The 21,392-nt window shown below is 55.7% G+C and overlaps 1 protein-coding gene and 1 non-coding gene across 5 annotated transcripts in view; one reads left to right on the top strand and one right to left on the bottom strand.

The window, feature by feature from the left end:
• The window catches only part of CYTH1 (cytohesin 1), a 76,424-nt gene that overhangs the window by 33,553 nt on the left and 21,479 nt on the right, over window positions 1–21,392 (bottom strand). For 2 of the 4 annotated variants that reach the window (XM_032870477.1, XM_032870479.1), the window contains exon 1: window positions 5,751–5,779. The exons of 1 other annotated variant lie outside the window; for it this stretch is intronic. In XM_032870477.1, coding sequence (XP_032726368.1) covers window positions 5,751–5,778 — 28 coding nt within the window. In that variant the 5' untranslated portion in view covers window position 5,779. Of the gene's footprint in view, window positions 1–5,750; window positions 5,780–21,392 lie in introns of those variants that run through there. One more of the 4 variants, XM_032870478.1, reaches the window with a different exon arrangement.
• Window positions 13,465–13,568, top strand: LOC116875521. The gene has a single exon (XR_004384205.1). It is a non-coding gene; the product is annotated as a U6 spliceosomal RNA (small nuclear RNA).

Below are 21,392 nucleotides of genomic sequence, written 5' to 3'. Positions count from 1 at the left end.
CAGGAAGAAATGACAAATATAAACAAATGTAAAGAGAAGTGCGCTGTCAACCCCTGGCAGTGGGGCAACAAGCCAGCCCGGCAGCGGGGAAAGACGAGGCGGACGCTCACCTCATTTACCTCAGCGTGAGTTCTAGCCGAACCACGGACTTGAACGTGGAGAAAGAAACCGTCAGAGTTCCAGCATAAAGCACGGATGACTCTGGTCACGGTCTCGGCCAGCGTGTCTCCCGCATGAAGACGAAAAGCTTCTGAGTGGAAACGGAGCCCGACCAGCCGAAGGCAGACAGCCGGGACGGCAAACACAGAAGCACGTGCCAAGGGTCATTCTTCAGGCCCCAAGGAGCAGCGGGAAGCCCAGGCAGACGAAGACCGACCCCACTGGGCAAAGGACACGGAGGCAGACGCGAGAGAAGAATACAGACGGCCAGACACTGAAAGACGCCTGACCTCTCTATAAACAGAGAATGTAAAAACATGCCCATTAACACCGTACCATACTGCTCTCCGACAGTCGGGCAGAAATTAAACGTCTGATGACATGGGGGACCCTGATGAGGGCGTGGGGGCACACGGGCGGCCAGGGGCGTGTAAGCTGGCACCGTCCTTCTGCCATACCAAAGCTCAAAAGCCACGTACCTTTCCATTCAGCACTTCCATTTAAGAATTGACCCCACCGACATCCTCCGGAAGCTGCGAAAGTTACAAAGTGCTTAAACACCATGCGGTCTCGACAAAGAAGGAGCTGATCTCTGAGTGACTGTCTAGAAAATTCTCTAAGACATACTCAGTGTGATGAGCAACCACGGAGCGGTGGGGGCGCGAACACAGACTCTGGAGGGACGCAGCTGAAGCTGGGCGCGGACCCTCCTCAGAGACCAGGGCTGTGGTCGCCTCACAGTCTACCTCCTTGTGTCGGGCTCCACAACTAAGGCCGTGTTCCCCCCCCCCCATGGTTTTTTGTTACTTTGTTTTTAAGATTTTGTTTATCTATGTGAGAGAGAAAGAGCAGGGGCAGAGGCAGAGGGAGAGGGAGAAGCAGGCTCCCCTCTGAGCGGGGATCCTGATGGGGGACTCGATTGCAGGACCCTGGGATCATGACCTGAGCCGAAGGCAGAGGCTTAACCCACTGAGCCACCCAGGTGCCCCTAAAACATCATTTTATGCTGACGTTTCTATTCAGAGAAAGTATGGAAATGCCACTGGCCATTTACCCCAAAATATCTACTCAGGTTGATGCCTAAATATGTCCTTTGTAGGAAAAACACACTTGGATTCTGCTCTAAGGCTTTTTTTTTAAAGAATTTTTTTTTTTTTTAAGATTTTATTTATTTATTTGACAGACAGAAATCACAGGCAGAGAGGCAGGCGGGGCGGGGGGGGGGGGAAGCAGGCTCCCTGCTGAGCAGAGAGCCCGATGTTGGGGGGGGGGCTCTATCCCAGGACCCTAAGATCATGACCTGAGCCGAAGGCAGACGCTTTAACCCACTGAGCCGCCCAGGCGCCCCTGCTCTAAGGCTTTTAGTGCCCCCTGTAGCTACGTCACGCTGCTGTGGCTTTGCATGTGGGACTCCGTCTGAATCTCCGCATCAGTGTCCTGAACTCTTACCAGAAAATACAGAAGAACAGAGACTTTAGACACCAGAAAGAAAGGAGATGCAGAGAAGCCAGTAACCAGGAAAAGACATTTACCGGCTCTTTCGTGACAGCGCTGTGCAGTAAAGAAGAGGTTCTTTTCTTAAGGAAGGGGGGGTGTACTGGGGTGAGTGCGAACCCCCAGCAGAGGTGACCTGCCCGTCTCCGCTTCCCCCAGCGTGTCACCCGCCTCTACAGAGCCAGACGCATCACATCCTCGGGAGACGCGTGTGGGGAGTCACGAGATGGCCGTGCCCTAGCTGTGCTCTTGAACATGAGCTCCCAGCGGAGCCCGATGTCCCTCTGGGAGCCATGGTGATGATGTTCGCTGGCAGAGCTGACTGGGCTAGACCAGGTCACTTCGGAGGCCGTCCGAGTCCAGGACCACACTGCGTTTAGGGACTGTCCCAGGTGCAGCTCCTCAGAGGGCAAACAGGAGCCAGCAGCAGCGACGAGAATCTGTTTCTAACAAGGAAATCTCAGCCAAGTGGAGGACAAACAGAAAAGGGGCAGAGGGGAGAACAATGTGCCTTCAGGGGGTTGTCCAAAAGCAGGGTGAAAGTGAAACCCTGATACCCTAAAACATGTCCAGAAGGTCTGGCCCCCCCCATCCTTCAACCAGAAGCAAACTGCATGCAGGTTCTACAGCCCCCACCACAAACATACTCCAGAGAACCTTCCAGAACCACAGAGAGGATTGTTGACAAGAACTGGAATGTCCTTGCCTCCAATAGCCACTCTGTGTACTGCTGAGGGCCCTCAAGGCCCAGACCGGGGCCTGCCAAGATAGACCCCCAGTCCCTGCCTTTTCTTTCCCCCAGGGCTGGCTGCTGAGACCACCCCACCTGACGCCTGCACATCCCACCCGTCTGCGGGACTTGGGGCCCCGGGTGCCGGCGGCCAGGCCAGTGCGTTCCAACTCCGTAACAGAACTCGGGAGGCTGCAGAGACGTTCAGGCCACAGACAACCATCCGCTTCTTCAGAGAAGCGGGACCCAAGCCTCGTTTCTGCTCACCTTTGTAAGAAAAGGCAAGGGCAGTCCTGACCCTCTTACGAGGACACCGTGAGCATTCGTGTCTGGTGCGCTCACAGGAGGGCCTAGGAGATTCAGCTCAGAGCAAGTCCCCTCGACACTTGTCACGGCAGACGGTGACGCGGGATGCAGGAGGCGCTCCTGCCTCACAGTAAAGATGCAAACCCAACCCCCGCGGAAGGGAGCGAGGAGTACCCGTGGGAGTACGGACTTCCAGTCCCGGCACCGCAACCTTCCCTCTTCCTGCGCACCCCACGCTGCGCGGCTTGTCCAGAGCAAGACTGGCCCCGTCCTGGGACTGCGCCAAGAGGATGGGCTCGGGCCAGAAGTCAACGGCAGGGGGAGGATTTCTGTGGTCACCCGAGAATTCAGGATCCTGGTGGAAAGGCGCTCTGCCTAGTTCTACCCCACACCTCTTCCTATAATAATAGGATTTTACACTCACATAGAATCTCACAGCTTAACAGGTTTTCTCCTTCGTCTCCGTTCTTATGTGCACAACAAAGCCCAGCTACGAACTCCGACGCTTCCTGATGGTGAAGGTGGCACTGCTAGCTCCGGTTTGCAGATGAGGCAGGACTCACTGAGCAGGACACTCTAATGACACACACAGCCCCGTTCGCACGCCCCGGCCGAGTCCCTGGATCCTCAGTGCCTCGTACCGCAGTAACCGAGTTCACTGCAGCTCAGCGTCGCAGAGCATCTGCCTGTGCCCGCTCGGAGCTCGGATTCAAACGGCTCCGGCCCCTGCCTTGCACAGAACACCAGGGCCGGGTGGGGAGGCGTGCAGGCCCCGAGCTGCAGCCCCCGCAGCCGCTGGGGCCATGCTCACGCAGCACTCGCAGCACACCCGGGGACACCAAGGAGCTCAGACAGGTCAAGCCTCTGAGCCAGGGCTTGGAAGGACAGATGGATTCCCCAAATGGAGAAGCAGGGACCAACGCTGACACACATATCCAGGAAGGCGAGGCGGCCGGGTGCCTGGGGACTGGGGGCACAGCTGCGGTCAGGACCCAGGACACATCAGGACTGGCCGGCACCAGAAGAGAGCCCAGCATCAGCTTGCGAGGGCCTCGTGTTCCACACGCCAGGGAACTTGGGTTCCAGCCCAGAGGAAAGGTTCAAGGGCGAAACAAGGGGGACTACGCGTTGAAGAGATGGGCCGAGGTCACTGGAAGCCAGCCTGTGGAAGCCACCGCTCGCTCCTCGCCCGCACAGCGCTGCGCTGGGAATGGAGGCGCGCAGGCGCCACACAAGGACAGAGGCCAAAAGCTCTGTAATGTCCGGGTTATGCATCAGAGATTAGCGCGGCAGGAAAATGTCCCACTTCTTGAGACACAACCCCCACTTACCCTTTCCTAGGTGTGCTCTTTGGGTCCTATGGACCTAGAAGGGTGGCTCTGTGAGGGGTGTGACGCTGACACTTCCCTCTCTGCCCTGGGGTCTTGGGGACCTGCCAGAGCCAAGTCCGTCTGCTCTCTTCACTTTCACGCCTGCCCGAGAGCCGCTGCTGCATCTCCTCGGGATCCCTACGGGACCTGTTTTAGCGGCAATTAAAAGGGCAACTGCACTGGCCTCCTGAGTCCCAAACAGAGGACAGGACGGAGTGCTCCTGGGAGGGGTGAGGGTGACGAGAGCAGCCGGCAGTTCCTGAAGGTGACTCATTCCAAACAAAGCTGCCCGTGTACCCTGTCTCTGAACCCCAAGCTCTAAGTCCCCAGCCCCAAAACGGCGCCCCACTCTCACCACCGTGAGCCGTGCATGTTGGACGTTAGGGCCTCCGGGACAGCTGGAGGCTGATGACACAGGACCCCCCAAGTCAGCCTCTCGAGGGACTCTTCAGCGGGGTCCTTGGGAGTCTGAGGCCAGCCCCCCCCGCCCCCGCCGGAAGGCCCAGCAGGACATGACGGGGAGCACGCGGCACGGTGACCAGCAGTCATGGTGTGCCTGGGCCGGGCTCACACCCGCTGTCCCGAATCATCAGTAAAGCGACCTCTTCCTTTCCCACGAGAGACCCTGGCGACCGTGGACTCGCCCGGCAGCTGGATCACCTCCTGCGGGGGTGCAGCCTCTCCTCACGGCCCCCTCCCGCGCAGAAGGATTACCACGAGCCCCTCCGTGCCCCCTCCCGCAGCCTCTCCCTCACGCTGCAGCTTTCCGAGTCGCCCGCAGGTACGGTCCAGCATGAGTGGTCTCAGAGGTGAAACCTGGAGATGTACTGTGTGGTGAGCCAGGTAAGGAAAAGCAGAAAAAGGCCCCCAAAACTCGTTCCACTTTCCCAAAACCTACCTTGAAAGAGAGCGCGATGCTTATTTCAAACTTCCCCGTGTTCGCTACGAACGACAAAGCAGCTTCCACTTCGCCGCCTGTCTGGTGGCCATCTAGCGTGGGCATCGCCAGACAGACACGCGTCCACGCGCGACACGCCGCACACCGCAGAGTCTGAACCCCGGCCTCGCGGGGCTCCCTCCCCAGCTCTCTTCCGGGGCCCTCAGCTGTGTCACCCCCTCCCTCGGAGCCTCCCTGGGTGCCCTGGGGGCGCGGAGAGGGTGAAGGAAGTCCACAGACGCCACGGACCCCGCGGTCCCGAGCGACACCGAAAGAGGAAGGTCCGACGGGCTCTGCACGTTCCCTCCCACTCGTCTCACCCCCTCCCGGTGGCTGCCCCCGCCGTGCTCGGACGCCTGCGCTTTTCACCGTGGCCCTCGGTCGGGGCGCGGCAACCCCAGAGCCCGGGGCTGACTGTCACTCAGCCGGGGAGCACGGACACTCGCGCTAGGACACAAGCCCCGCAGAGCAGCGCCCGGGGTGATCTTCCCCGAAGAGCAGAGACCGGGCTAGGGGCTGGGCGGGGGCCGTGCTCTGGGTGAAAAACACACTAAGTCACACGCAGCCCCCCGCAGGCCTCACCCCCGAACCACTCACGACCCTCCAGTCCTTCTCCTGAGAACAGTGAGGGAAAACCCCAAGTCTGGGGGCCGCTCCTCCCCACAAGGCAATAAAACTGTCATCACAGGACGTCCTGGCTGGACGGGACAGCCGCAACCCCCACTGCGAGCGCCCAGGCAGTACCGGGACTCACCGTCCTCCCCGGGGGCTTGTAGGACCATCTTCCCCGGCCCAGCGGGACCCTGACGGAGCCGGATGTCCTTTGTCTAAGGGGCACCCGACGTTTCCCTGGGCGGGGGCGGGGGGCCAGATGGGGCCCGGAACACCTGCCGGCCTCGGTCACCACCGCCACCGCCTCTGGGACAGCTCAGCGCTCCTTCCTGAACTGCGGAGCCAATGAGCCTCCGCGGCTGAGGCGTCACGGCCGCCGCCCAGTTCCTGAAGTGGGGCCCAGGGAGCTTCCGAGGAGTTAACCGCCTCCTCCCTGGATCCGGCTCGGGCTCGGGGCCGAGGAGTCTGCGGCGGCACCCTCCGTCCCTCCGCAGATCCAGCCGGAGCACGGGACACGGCCAGCTGTCCCCTCTCCCTTCCCTCTGCGAGCACTCGCTTAGAACAGAACCACGGCAAGTCCCGGAGCTCACACCACCGTGACAGCACATTTCCGAGGAGAATGACTAAGAGATCGCAATCCTTACGGTATGCCGTGAGGTCACAGGCTAAAAGGAGAAGGCAGATGCTAGAGGAACAACAGCAAGAAAAAGCTAAGGGCAGTACCGCCAATACAAGTTTAATTTTATCTCCGTTCTATTTTCTACCGTGTTGTATCAAACTGCTCGTCTCCCCATACTCTTACAGTCACGAAGCATGTTTGTTGTTGAAATCAGATTAACGAGTAATGAGGGGAAAAGCCTTATTAATCCCATCACCCAGGGATGACCCCTGATGAAATTTTGGTAGATGTTACTTTTATTGTTCCAGACTTTTGTTCTATTATACTCTCATTCTGTCTCGGCCTCGCTCTGTGTGTCTACACACATTTGCAAATACACCTTTATACCTCCACAGATCCTACGTGTGATACGTGTAATAATTACGTTATATAACACACGAGACGTATTTCTTTCTCAAGATGTACTTACACGACCTCGAGAGAAGTATGTAAGTAGGCATAAATATGTATCGATAGAGAAATACAAAGAGAAACAAAAACTGAATATTTTATGTGCTATCTTATAACCTGCCATTTTTCACTTACGACACCTTTCCATAACTGTAAGTGGACACTTATCACATTTTTTATTATCCATGGTATAGACTGGGTATTTAACCAACGCCAGACTGTAAGACTTTGAAGAGGTTTCAAGTTCTCCTGCCAGTCTCACCGCCCATGTGCACACAGTTCAGTGCGTCCCTGAGGGTCCTCGGAGCCAACGTTCTCGGAGGCCGGCCACCGGCTCTCGCTACTCCCTTCCCGTGTTCATGGGAAGGAGCACAGGGTCCCTGCCTCAGTCACTTCTCTCAAGCGTGTGCTTAGGACATCGCTGCTGTAGGCCGCGTTTCGTGGATGCTCACCGTGTGCCCACGGCCGACTCATGTAACCCCGAGAGCAGCACCCTGTGAGGGCTTCTCTTTGGCCCTGACTTATGGAAGGGACACTGAGGCCCAGAGGCATCACATGACTTGCCTGAAGTCTGGCCGCAGGGTCCCTGCTCTGTTGGCTCCCCCGCAGCACCCCTGAGCCCCCGTCCCCTCACTGGTCCTGTGGGGGCCCCTCTGACAGCAGGGGTGCACGAGGCCTGGACCTGCCGTCCCGAGGCCCGGGCCGCGCTGCAGGTGGAAATGCACGTCTACAGCAAGACAACAGCCATGCTCTGGATGTGGCCACAGGTGCCTCAAGGGCAGTGGCCTCGGCCCACACTTACCCCTCTTGCCTAATAATAAATAAACAGACAAACCTATTTTAAAAAACCACTCTGTTCCGCAGAGGCAAGTGACAGAGACCCAACTCCTTGCCTTTGGTTTAATGCTTCAAAATCAGAATTAACGCTTTTTCCTCTGCGCCCCCTCCCATAACGAGAGCCAGGCCAGGTCCCCCCAGCCCCATTTCAAAATCTAAGTTTAATGAGTCCCAGATCAGCACTTCCGTCTCTGGTGCTAGGGCCGGTCTCTATGCCAATCCCAGCTTTGAAGAGGCCAGGCCCCTTCTCCTTCCCACAACTGTGGAGCAGCAGAGAGCGTCTCGGGAACCGATGCCCAGACGCAGGCCGGCCTGGCCCCCAGGCACGGACACACGCCACCTGAGGCACCGCCCAGGTGTGCCACCTCCCTGACAGGACAGACGTCATCTCTGCGAGTCCGGCCGCCGACAACGGCTTCTCAGAGGCTCCGGCCTTCACTGACCGACGCCCGGTGCCGCGCGTGATGGTTTTCAAGAGCCTGCGGTACCTGCTCCTTCGGGAACGGCTTCTTCAGACCCCTCTCCCGTTGTCCTCTTGGTCACCTTTCCTCACTGGTTTGCAGATGACAAGTTCTTTTGTATTCTTGTCTCACAAGCGGTCACTTGTTTTTATCAGCAGCTATGCTATCTCCACCTTATGGAAGCTTCTGCGTTACAAGCAGGTCTGTCATCTCTCCCTCCACCGGCTTCTCTCAGCATTTACTGAGCATGCAGAGTGCCGGCAGCCCATGGCGTGTCGCGGACCGGAGGTGCACCAGATGGCCGCGGCACCTGCCCTCAGGATGCTTACACTCCTACTGGGAGCTGGGGAGGGCAGGGCCGCGAGCAGCCAAACACATGTATGTTGGAAGAGAGATGCTACAGGGGCTCGGGCAGAGCGCGTGGTCAGGGCTGGCTGGCTGCTCCTGGCCAGGGCAGCTGGGCCACAGCCGACGGCAGCCAGAGGTGAAGGCCAGGCCGGGGGCCGGGGCGGCGGGTGTGAGGAGGGCTTGCTGAGGGCCTCGATGGCTATTTTAACGACTGGTTTCCACTGCGGGTGAGATGGGAAGCCACTGCCCAGGGCTGCAACGAACTGAAGGGCCTGACTTCATTTGTGAGGAGAGCCCTCTGGCTGCTGGCTAAGAACAGGCTGCAGGGCAGCAAGGCCAGAAGCCGGCGGGGGTGGGGGTACCACAGTCTTCCGGGTCAGAGATGACGGCAGCTTAACGCAGAAAGTGATCGGATTCATGTTCTATTCTAAGGCAGAGCCAGGAACTTGCCAATGGATCCCACGTGGGTGTAAAAGAAGTCAAGGATGGCCCGAACCCTCTGGTCTGGGCAGGCAGAAGAATACGGATGCCATCTTCCAGGTGGCAGGCTGCCAACAGGGTCCCTGCCCCACGGCCCAGGGCGTGCCTCAGCCTGCTGTCCAGCCCTGGACCTCGTGACTCACAGCCTGCCCCACTCTGCACGGCCACACGCCCTGCCATGCCGCCCAGTTCACGCCCCGAGAGAGGGACTGTAAATGGCTCACATGGTATCCACCATCCCTATGCGGGGACAGTGGGCCCCCTTCGGGCCAGGTGCCTGTCCCGCTCTGTGAGCTGCTGGGAGCACAGTGGGGCCCGGCAGGCAGGGCGTCACACTGCCTCCTGCGCCACTATCCTCTTCCAAAGCCCGTGCAACAAGTAACACTGTTAAAAAAGGAAGTAGCGACTAAAGAGGCACGTCTCCAGTTCCTTAAAACAGAAGGTTAACTACTAAAGCACCAAATTATATGCTTGACTCGCTCATAAAGAAAGTGACATCGTGACTTATCATCCAGATCTTGGGACGTTCTCAGGCCGCAGGTGGGTGCTCCTTGCGATCCCGTCGGCCAACGGGCATAACCCGGGCCTTCCTGGGCTAACGGAGGCAAATCACCACCAGGCCCAGCGACGGCCTCAATCCGGAAGAGAGCGGGTAGGATTGCAGCGCAGCTCTTTCAGCAGAAGCTGTGCCCAAGTTCAAAGGACACTGTGAAGTCCTTAGGAGAACAACGGCATGCTACAAAAGCAGGACAGTCACCTAGGCCTCAGAGCCGTCGGAATGATGAGACGAGAGGCAGAGGAACTGGCCCAGAGCCCCCGTCAGCGTTAAACCAACAAAGTGAAAAACAACACTTTATAACTACTCTTATTAAAATCACACAGAAGAGGGGCACCTGGGGGTGGGGGGCTCAGTCGGTTGGGCATCTGCCTTTGGCTCGGGTCATAATCCCAGGGTCCTGGGATTGGGTCCTGCATCGGGCTCTCTGCTAGGCGGGGAGTCTGCTTCTCCCTCTGCCTCTCTCTGTCAAATAAAAAAATAAAATCTTCAAAACCACACACAAGGGTGTTTGGATTGCAGGTGTTTTGATGTAGGCATTTTATATTTTCAATGAATAAAATACCTTAAACAGCCTTAATCCTGTACCCCAGCCTCATCTTCTCTGGTGACAGGTAATAGCATGCAAATGTGAAATGGTTTAAAACGACACAAGGTGAAAACGTACGTGAGTGTTCATGTAACGTTCCAGGGCAAGTTTTTTCTCCGCAGGATACCCGCGTCATTGGTCAAAACCCCGAGGGGACAGAGTACACTCCAGGTGCGAGCCTGAGGAGCCCACCGACAGACTGTCTTAAAGTCATGGTGGAGTCCAGGGCGACTCAGTGGTGGAGCTCCCCAGGGTTAGCAAGGGGCTCCTGACCAAAGCTAGGCAGAGGAGGACAGGGCTCAGCTAAGCCTCAGCTGGGGACAGGGAAGGGCTGGGGACAGGGTCAGCTAACCCTCGGCTATCTGGCAGGGAGAAAACACCTTGACCTCTTTCTCCTTCGACCCTCCGAGCCTCTGGACAAACCCAGCGGGGGCCACAGGGCAAGACAGCCTGCAGACGCAGACCACCCCAGGCAGCCTCTAGCCCAGCAGGACGGAGAAGGGCAGATGGCAGAGGCCGGGGGTGCGGGGCCCCCCCAGCAAACCACGAACTGCCAAGAGCCTCTCCTCGCGTCTGCATGACCCCGTCAGCTGCCTTGAAGTCTCAGCTCCTCGTCGGTGTCAAGATCCTCCTTAATGGGACCCTGCTGCCCGTCCAGGTTTTTCTCTTCCCCCTCGTGCCTGGTTTTTCTTCTTTAACCAAAATAACATGCACACAGCTCACAAAAAAAAAAGTACTGATGGCTTAAAACAGAAACCCACAGCTTCCTGCGCAACGGTACCCGCCGCGGTCGTACCCTGCTCCGCAGCGGCAGCCCCGTCAGCTGTTCCGCGCCTCACGCCCTGCTTCCCAGCGACACACGCACACCCTTTGCTCCCGAGTCTCCAGTTCTGGCCATCCACGGCCTGTCGTGCAAGCTGAAGACTCTGCTTTGACCCTACGTCCCCCCGCCACACACACGGCGCACGCCGGGATGGTTACATATAAACTTGGGGCTAAATCAGTACCTGCTACTCCCATAAACACTGCCCACAGCTTAGCGGTACAACCTACTATGATTACAATTAGCACGGGATGCCGTGAAGGGTCTCTTCTGTCTGTGTGTGCTTGGCTCTCGGCACCAACGGATGAGACTGTCCGCAGGAACAAGCCGGCCAGAAATCGGCCCAAAATCCCCCCGCCCCGCCCCCCACCTGGCCTTGCTTTCACCCTAGCACCCTGGCCAGTCCTTCCGCCCTTTCCAAACGCCGCCCCCATTTCTCTGACTCCGTTTCCAGGTCCTTCTCCTTTTGCTGGGGCATATCCTCTGTAACTACCAGAGAAAGCACGTGGAGGGGTGGGTTTCCATCACTGCTCTGGATTTTGTGTGTCCGCAAACACCCCTGTTCCTCTGGCTGGACACAGAACTGCACCCTAACATCACTTCCTCACGATGGCAAAGGCGTCCCCTGTCTTCTGTCCCCACAGCGCTGTTAGTGACCGTGCCATTCTGACTCCCAGAATTTTCTATGGGATCTTTTTCCTGCTCAGACAGCTCTCCGGGTCTTTACTCTCGGCGCTGTGTGGTTTTGTAACAAGGTGTCCAGGTGTGGGTCCATTTGCATGCACCGTGCTAGCCCATAGGCAGAACCCCCCAAGTCTGAAGTCTCAGAATCTTTGATGTTCTACCCCTTTTCTTGGCTCTCACTGTGCAATTTCTGTTGGGCAACTGGACCTCCACTGTGGATCTTTTAATTTTTATCTTTTCACTCCTACTTTTCGTCTCCTCGTGGAAGGGTTCTTGCAATGGCCTGAATGTTTGTGTGCTGAAACCCTGAGCTGATGGCATCTGGAGGTGAGGCCTATGGGAGGAGATCAGCTTGGGAGGGAGCAGCCGCACACGTGGGACTGGCGGCCGTAAAGGGCCAGCTGGCTGTCCTTGTACCTTGAGAGCACACGGCAGGATGACATCGCTCCCTGACCTCGGAAGGGAGCTCTGAGCAGAAAGCACTGACAGGGGCCCAGCTTGGACCCCCACGTGGCTCTGGGAGAGCCACGCCGCCCCGTGTGTGATGCTGTCACAGCCGCCAGCACTGGGATGGCACTCTACTTCATCTTTTAGCCTTTGTACTGTTTTCTTTTGGCTGTTTTTAATTTGTACAAAGTCCCTCTTAATCTCTGAATATTCCTTTTGGATAGCATCCTATTCCTCCTTCGTCGATATCACATCTAAGACTCTTAAGTACGAGGCTTTTAAGTGTTCTCCCAGGATGTGTTTCCTCAAACACTTTTTCTTCTAATTGCTTTGTTCTCCTGTTTATTTTTTTTTTTAAAGATTTTATTTATTTATTTGACAGACTGAGATCACAAGCTGGCAGAGAGGCAGGCACAGAGGAGGAAGCAGGCTGCCCGCTGAGCAGAGAGCCTGATGTGGGGCTCAATCCCAGGACCCTGGGATCATGACCTGAGCCGAAGACAGAGGCTTTAACCCACTGAGCCACCCAGGTGCCCCAGTTCTCCTGTTTCATGGTGAGGGTATTTCTTAAATGTCCGGTAAACACAGGCTGTTTCTCCACATCGCTGGCTCCTCCATGCCAACAACCTGATCAGAAGTGGTGTGTGGTGGCTGTGGCCTGCGGAGTGCTGGGTCTCACTGTAAATATACATATGTAATATATGTAATAAGACGGGGGGGGCGCCTAGGGGCTCCGTCGGGGAAGAGCTCCCCTTCAGCTCAAGTCATGATCCCGGGGTCCTGGGACAGTGCCCTGAGTCGGGCTCCCTGCTAGGCGGGGAGTCTGCTTCTCCCTCTCCCCTCTGCTTGTGCTCTCTCACTGTATTTCTCGAAGATAAATAAATAGAATCTTTAAAAATGAGTATTAATAAATAAATAAATAAAACAATAAAGCAGTAACACGGGAGAGGCTCTGTGTGTTCTTTCTCGTATTAGCCTGAAGAACCACTGTCCGATCTCCCACCTGGGCTGTGTGGGCTACAGACCTGGCCGGCCGCATCCAGACTGCCGGGTGGAGGGAGAAAGGACGGGCCGCCCACACGGACCTACACGCACCTTCACTCACCGCGTGCCACAGCCTCTTCAGAAATCAAACCCTCATGTTCTACCAAGAGTGGAAGAGACATCGACTTGCTGCGAGACACGAACAGGAGACCTGAGAGCCCACGTGTCCGCCGTGAACACCTCCCACCCGCCCTCCAGTCTCCAGCCTCACCGCTTGTCTCCACTCGCAGAGGCTCTCGGAGCCTCGAAGCCCCTCTGGGATGGGAGGGTAAGTGGTTCTGGTTCCCGACGGCCTCCTCCTCTGCAGCTGGGATCTCTCCCGACAAGCCGCCAGTGGGAGAGCGGCACGGGGCACACAGTCTCGGGGGAGTCCTGAAACTCCCAGGAGCGCAGCTGTGTGCCAGGGTGCAGAGTGACAACGACACGAGTCCTCGCAAAAGAAAACGCACGGGTGCCTGGAAATACTCAGACCCTACGGAAGCTACTCCTGCTCGGGGTACCTGAAGAACACGGGTTCCGTGCTCGCGTCGGTGGCACATACACCAAAAATTGGAACGAGAGTAGATGAGCACAGCCCCTGCGCGAGGATGACACGCAAATTCGCGAAGCGTTCCATATTAAAAACAAAAAAACGCGGATTTGTACTGTTTTTCCTCACAGACGTGAACAGACCTTGCCAAAAAATAGAAGGCTGAGGACAGAGAAAATATGTACGTGCTGCGAAGACACCCGATGGAGAATTCGAAGAGTACTGCCATTCCGTGACGAGCCTCGCACCTGACAAAGGACGCGGGGGCAGGGGCGTCCCTAATCGTATTTGCCCATATGGGCCTCTGGGAGGCAGAATCTTTAGCACTTTTTTTTGGTGCTTTTATAACCAAAAGAAAAAGGCAAAATCAATTAGGTATATGTTTTAAAAGCCCAATCTGAACCATATCCTTCTGCCCTTTGTATCATACACAATTTAAATTTCAATTTTTTCCAAGAAGAGTTAACTTTTGTAGAAAAAAAAAAGTGCCATTTTTCACGAAGTCTGACCTCACTTTCTGTGTAAAGAAAATCCATCATCAGTGCCATAAAATGCCATAAATCTGAAACAAACCGCACAGCTTTGAGTTTCCATGAATCCTTTCCTGAGAAGGGGGTGGACACATTCACGACACAACCACACGGAGCCCTCGTGCCGGAGAGCCCACATCCGGGTCACGCCACTCTCGGGGTGGGGTGGGTGGCACCGGCCCTGGAACCCTAGCTAAATGACCCTGCACTTTCTGGTGGCGGTGGCACTCTGCAGCCACGGTCCCCAACCTCCCCAGCCCGGGAGACGGTTGGAAATGCGTCACGGATACCCGGGAAAATAAAAACGTGACAGTATCCGCGATGCTACCCAGAGTCATCACACTCCGCAAAGACCGAGGAGCCACAGTGCGATTCGCGGATGAGAAGGGAGACGATGCCAAGTGGACGGGAAGTAGCTGGCCCAGGAGCCTTAGACGCCTTTTGAAATAAAGTAAAAAATACTGACGTGCTCAGTGCCCTGTGTGCTGCCCTCTGCTGGCTCCGTGAGGAACCTGCTCAAAGGTTTACAAGTGGCCTTTTGGGCCAGTAAATTCAGTTATCCTTTGAACGTACATGGGGAAAAAGAGGAAATTCATGTTCTACGGAGGGTGGCCCGTGCCCTGCTGATACTCAGCAGTACTTGTCTCTTACTTTCTGAAAAGGTTTTCTTAATATTACAAGGGGTTTGCCCTTTGTCCACACGCGGCGCCTTTGTGGGAAAAGGTGCCAGCCGGTCAGAACTTGAAGGGACGGAGGTAGACCAGACAGACACACGACACACAGGACAGACCGTACAGGCACTAGCATGCTGGAAAGCGGGGTGACAGGCGACCAGAGGGAACCAGGAGCGCGCGTGGGGACCGGCACGTGAAAGCACTAAATCCAGTGGCCACCACGGGCATCGCCGAGAAGACGGATCTGAGCTGTAGGGACAGCACGCCCCGAACAAAGACCGTGGACAGGCCTCTCTTCTCTACGGTTCAGTGACGCACGAAGCACAGTCACATTGCTCTCTGGACGCCCCCCTCCCTGTGCCTCACGGCCGCGACTCACGGGGTTCACCGCACCACTGCGGCAGGACCGAGGAGCCGGCCACTTCTCGGTGACGAGCCTGCGCTCCCCGGTAACCTGAGTCAGCCTAACCTGCTCGGACAAGCTGCCCTTGTCTTCGAGCAACTCACACCCATCGCTCCTTATTTCTCAAAACAAGGATCTGCCCGGTGCCCTCACTCATTCGAAAAAGGCTCGAGGCTTTACCGGTGTCCACTCAGCGCCCGCTGGCCTGCGCGGCGCGCCCTCTAGCTGTGGGCCGGGGGCTTGCAGGAGGACACTGTGCCTCCCTGGACACGCGACAGGGCCCGGGAGGATGCAGGGGGTGGCAGCGGTTCCGTAAACCGCCACGTGGCATGCTAAGGACTCGCCCATGGAGACCGGGCTCTCCAAGCTCTTGGTGGAGAACAGCAAGTCAGCCCGTGGGAGAGGAGGGGAGAATGGGGGCACTGGGCAGTCCACGCGAGTGCGGCGACCTTTCGGAAAATCCCGTGGCACTCTCTGGTGTTGAGGCCTGGGGAGGGTCCGGCACGACCCCGGACCACGGTCGTGAAGGACACAGACACTGGCCATCGTCGGGGTGAGGGGCTGCTCTCCAGCAGAGGAAGGGCACACTCAGCCAGAGGCCCTGGGAGGCCCGGCTCTCCCCGGCTCCCCCACCGCAAGAAGCCCACGGCCACAGAGGCCTACCTGCACTTCTGCGCTCACACCATGCTGTCTCGTCCTTCCAAGGGTCTGGCCCCCAAACAAGCCCCCTCCACTAAACAGATCCTCTCCCCGGGTGTTCCCGTTTTCTGAAACTGATTTTATACCCAGCATGCAGAACAAAGAGCTGTGTAGGCTGGGCTGCGTTCCCTTCCCAGCCGGGAAACCTACCTGGAAGAGAAGTTTGCAGGAAAAAGAGACGCAGTCAAAGCAGGTGTGAAGGTAGAAAGGTGGGAGGGTCCGAATGGGAAACAGGCCCAGAGCCGGTGGACCCCGGGAGGGTCTGCCATGTTGACTAAAGGGACACAGGCTAATGCAAGGTAATTAACCAGGGAATTGTACAAAGCATGTATCAGTTTGCAAACACAGAAACTTTCACAGAAATACAGAATCTCTTTTCAGCATGAAACTAACCCTGGGGCAGAGCAGGGGACTCTACCACCATCCCCACCCGCATCTCATGACGAGGCAGGCCTTGGACCCAGGAGCACGTCAGGAGCCACACCGACCAGGCCCGCCGACACCACGCCCGGTGGGGGTCCTCCCGCGGCTCTCCGTGAGCTCCCCCGTCCCGTGGGACACACACTGTCCACCGTAAACAGAAACGGGCAGCCTGGAAGGCAAGCATTTCTCTGACCTCTCACGTTGCCCAAATGACAGCACCTCTCCTGAGACAGGAGTAGGAACCCCAGCCACACACCAGTCGGCACAGCTCGCTAAAGGCTGAATTCCAGGCTCCGTGTTTTTATCAAAACAAACTGCTCGAGAAATAAAGCAGACACATGAAACGATCACCCTAAGTATTTTTACCACAACGAAAGGATCATCTCACTGAAGGCAGAATATACCAAACTTACTTTGTTTTTATTTTAGTATTATTATCTTCCTAAAATTCTTTTTCTTTTTAACTTTATTTTTTCAGTGTTCCAAGATTCATTGTTTATGCATAACACCAAATTAATTTTTTTAATCTTAAGCCTTTTTTTAAAAAATTAATTTGTGTGTGTGTATGTGTTCTAAAGTTCATTGTTTAGGCACCACACCCAGCGCTCCAGGCAATACGTGCCCTCCTGAATACCCACCACCAGGCTCACCTAACCGTCCACCCCCGCCCCTCCAAACCCTCATTTGTTTCTCAGAGTCACACGAAACATACAAGTCCTTGTTCACGGCTCACCCAACAAAGGTTAGTTAATATGTACTTTCCTGTAAGTTATTTTTTTGCATTAATAGGTCTTGGGAATTTTCCTTTACTGGACCATATGGATCTACCGCAATTTTTAAAAACTGGTACATTGCACAGTAAAGTTTTTGCCAGACTTTGAGCCCGGACGGACGACCTTGAGGTTGCTTCTGATACTCTGCCGTCGCAAGCTGAGCTACCATTCCCAGTCTTGCAGGTCGGGCTTCCTGCTCTGGGCACCTATGTCTGCGAAAGCGGAGTCACAGCTGGTGCGGGCACTTAACCGTGTACTGGGAATCGCGTTAGATCTGCAGAGAACCGGCATCAACATGGAGTCCCCAGACCTCCTTCACCCACTTCCACAGCGCCACCGTCCCTGCCTCACGTAACCACAGGACAGTTACTGCGACCAGAAGCCAACAAGGCCGCGTTGCCGACCGCTGGCCAGCACTCCCACTCCCATGGACGCCACCAGGCCTCTCACTGCCTCCGATCCAGGAGCCCCACTGCCTGTCATGTGTCTTCAGTCCCCAGTCTGTGACAGCTCCCTAGTCCCTGGTCACGGGCTTGATCCCTGGCAGAGAACTGGTCACTTATTCTGTAGAACGTTCCCCGGTTTGGATTTGTTGGGGTTTCCTGCTGATTTCACGGAGGCTGTGCATTTCTGGCAAGAACGGCACAAAGCGCGAGGCTGTGCTCCTCTCAGAGCATCATGGCCAAGGCCCGTGATGCTACCCTTGACCGCACGTGGCGAAGGTGAGCAGCGGGTCTGTCAGTGATGTCCCTTGGAAACTGGTGAGTGCTGTGAGGCAAGGACGCACTCTGCCACCGCGAGATTTTCCGGGTGGGCTCAGCCCATATTTCCCGCTGCCCCAGCCCCAGAATCAGGTGCTTCCCCCACGACCCCAGGCTCCTTGGAATGGAGGACGGTACTGAGAAACCAAGGTCAGGGCACCGGGGGGTACAACCACCCGCGAGACCACCAAACCACCTCCCGGCCCTCCACAAGAGCGCCCGCACCCCCACAGCCCCGTCAGGGCTTTCCACTTGCTAACCTGCTGGCTGTGGTAATGTCTCTCTCCATTTACTAGGAATGCCGATCACTAGGTTTATTGGCTCTCTATGCTGCTCCTGTGAACCGTTCCTATCTTTTGTCCTATTTCCTACCGTCTTCTTATTAATTTGTAGGTACTCTCCCTAAATAATGGATAATAATCCTTTGCTTGTAAGTGTTCCAGATATTTTCTCCAACTACCCTGGGTGTGCTAACTTTTCTGAGAGCTTCTGTCACATAGAACAAAATATAAATATTTATATGTTAAGTTCATTCGTATGAAGCCAAGTCTGTCAATTATTTTTTTCTTTTATGATCTGGGTTTTTGGGACCTGTTTAGGAAGTGGTGTTCCTTCCCAATGAAACTGTACTAATACTCACTTTAAAATTCACATTATATGCATGTATGTACATAACGTGTACTTTGTATATATTTACACATTTTTGTCACTCTATACTTTGAAAAACCAACAAACATCTTCAAACTGAATACAGGTCCAAGTATATAGAATAGAGGGGGGCACGCCTGGGCGGCTCAGTGGGTTAAGCATCTGCTTGATTTTGGCTTAGATCGCAGGGTCCTGGGATCGAGTCCCGCACCAGGCTCTGTGCTCAGAAGGGAATCTGCTTCTTCCTCTCCCTCTGCTCTTCCCCGCGCACTCTCTCTCTCCCTCAAATAAAGAAAAATAAATAAAAATCTTCAGAGTACATGTAGTACATACATGCACATACAAACGTACATAAACTACATATTAACTTTGATCTGTAATCCACCTGGGGTTTCTTTGTTCATTCTTTTAAGCACAGAACGACAAAGGAATCTCAATGTTTCCTGAATGGACGATCAGATATCCTCACCATTTGCTGAGAAGCACACCCCTTCCCTGCTGCCATGAGATGTCACCGTTGTCTGGACAGGTGGGGACCAAGGCACAGGCCCAGGAGCCAACGGCCTGGGTGGGCCGTCCTGGGTGTCCCACTGGCAAGCCGTGCATCTTTCCACATCTGTGAGTTTGCTCATCGAGGAAATGGAGATCTTCCTGCTTCACAGGGTTATTGGGAAAGTGCTCAGAGCAGCGTGGACACCCAGGAAACACTCAGTGCCGGACAGCTGCTGTCGTTACGAATGAAGTTTGCACACACGCGCTGGTCCACCCAGCCAGCAGTATCCAAAGAAACATATAATGTCAGCCAAATATGTGATTCTGAATTTTCTAGTGGCCACATCAAAAGACTAAAAGAACAGGTAAAATTAATTAGAAAAATCGTATTTTTTAAGATTTTATTTATTTATTTGACAGAGATCACAAGTAGGCCACGAGGCAGGGAGAGAGACAGAAGGGGGAAGCAGGCTCCCCACCAAGCAGAGAGCCCGATGCGGGGGCTCGATCCCAGGACTTTGGGATCATGACCTGAGCCGAAGGCAGAGGCTTAACCCACTGAGCCACCCAGGTGCCCCTAGAAATAAATTGTATTTAATCCGTCTATCTGTAACATCCTTTCAGCATATTATCAACATAATAAATAACCAAGACACCTGGCATTATTTTCTTCACACTCAGGTTTCAGGATGCGGTGCTCTTTTACACAGGAGCACGCTTCGTGTTTTCAAATATGGCTGGTCAGCAAAGGGCTGAGACAGGGGCTGGGCTGCTCACTGATGTGGTCGTATATCCCTGCAGCAATGTGACGGGTGTGTGTGTGTGTGTGTGTGTGCACGCACACGTGCAAGGAAAGAGCATCCACTCATGACACAGAAAGAACCCCTCGGCAAACGAGAAACAGAGGAATCTTTCCTTAACGTGACGAAGGTGTGTACGAACGATTTACAGTGCGTGTTACGCTTCGTGGGGGAAAGGTGAAAGCTTCTCCAGGAAGACCAAGAAGAAATGGAGCGTGTCCCTCTGGGCACGTCGCTTGGCACTGGGCTGGAGGATTCTCTAGTCTGAGCTTTCTCAGGCAAGGAGCACAGGAGACTCAGGTCCTAACGCCCCAGGCCGCTAAACAGGGCGAGAAAGAAGACGTCAGGATCGGAGAGAGGGAAGAAGAAGAAATGCAGCCACCACCTCCACGGCTGGTCCGACTGTCCACACAGAAGAGGTAAAGGACGCGAAGACGAGCTGCCAGACTATCGCCAGGGCTGAACGGCATCGCGGCCACGACAGGATCCACGCGGCCGCCCGGGTGCACCTCCGTGCGCTCGCAACCGCCAGGAAGCAGGTGCCCGGTAACGGGCCGATCCATGGGCAAGCGTTAGTGGAAGGAGACCCGACAAGGTTCCTGGAACCTGCAGACCACCTAAATGAGTGGAGAGGGGAACCGCGTGAGGACCCGTCCGCGAGCGACAGCACTTTCTTCCCGGATGACCTCCAGAGGCGGCGCCTGCGGAAGGAATCACGGCCCCAGTGGGCTCGAGTCGATCGAGAGGGGCCTGTCAGATCGCGTGGGCCCGGCTTGGGAAGAACGAAAAGAACACAGCGCGGAGCCCCAGACACGCGCCCTCGCCGCGGGCCAGGCCGGCCACACCGCCGGGAGGGAGGACAGCCCGCAGACGCGCTCTCCTGCCAACGCTGCTGGGGGACGCCGCGCACAGACACCAGCAAGTGTGAGTAGGAGCGGTCAGCGCAGCGATCGCAGCGATAACGCAAATCTGGAAACCCCGGAGTTCCACCGGAAGTGGAACGGGTTTTTAGAGCCGCGCTGCATCCCAAGGGTGAAATACGACACGTTGGTGAAACAAACAACGGGCTCCAGGACACACGTCGGTACTTCTCAGGGACACACAAAAGTAACAACAGGAGCCACCAGAGTTACAAGAAAACTTCTCTGGAAGAATTTTACATCAAATGCAAGAACAGAAAGTGTTAAGGACGCATCAAGACATTTTCTAATATGCAAACCCGGGACATAAACCTCCCACACGGCCTTTCTTAGGAAACTTCTGGAAAATAGGCTTCTATAAACTTAAGGTAAACCCAACACAGATAACATGGGGGACCCCTTCCAGCAGAGCAGGAACCCCAGAATGACGTGTGGCCAAGTCCCCCCAGACGCCAGAGTGAGGGAAGGGGAACAACTCCAGATTCGAACAGAAGGATGCGTCCTCTCCGGGTGGACACAATGGACCGATGTGTTCAGGCAGACAGCACCAGAGAGAAGCTCCGGGCAGACAAGGATTATCTCAGAAAACCTCCGATAATTTCCAAGCAAACCAGGCAAAGGACAAGCAGAGGCGGAGAAGAGCTCCCGGAAAAGCAGCCTCGTGCTGGGGAGGCCACGCGGCGGCTCGGCGGACGACGCCATGTGCCACCGGGAGTCGAAGGACGTCCGAGCCGGGCGGTCCAGCAGCCGCGGAGAGCGCGGTTTTGGACTGGAACTAACCTGAGTGACAAACA

This window comes from Lontra canadensis, unplaced genomic scaffold, assembly GCF_010015895.1.
Source record: "Lontra canadensis isolate GAN:19392208 unplaced genomic scaffold, GSC_riverotter_1.0 scaffold41, whole genome shotgun sequence".
Lineage (NCBI taxonomy): Eukaryota > Metazoa > Chordata > Mammalia > Carnivora > Mustelidae > Lontra > Lontra canadensis.
The sequence above is the reverse complement of the archived record's forward strand: the minus strand, read 5'-3'. Positions and strand labels throughout refer to the sequence as shown.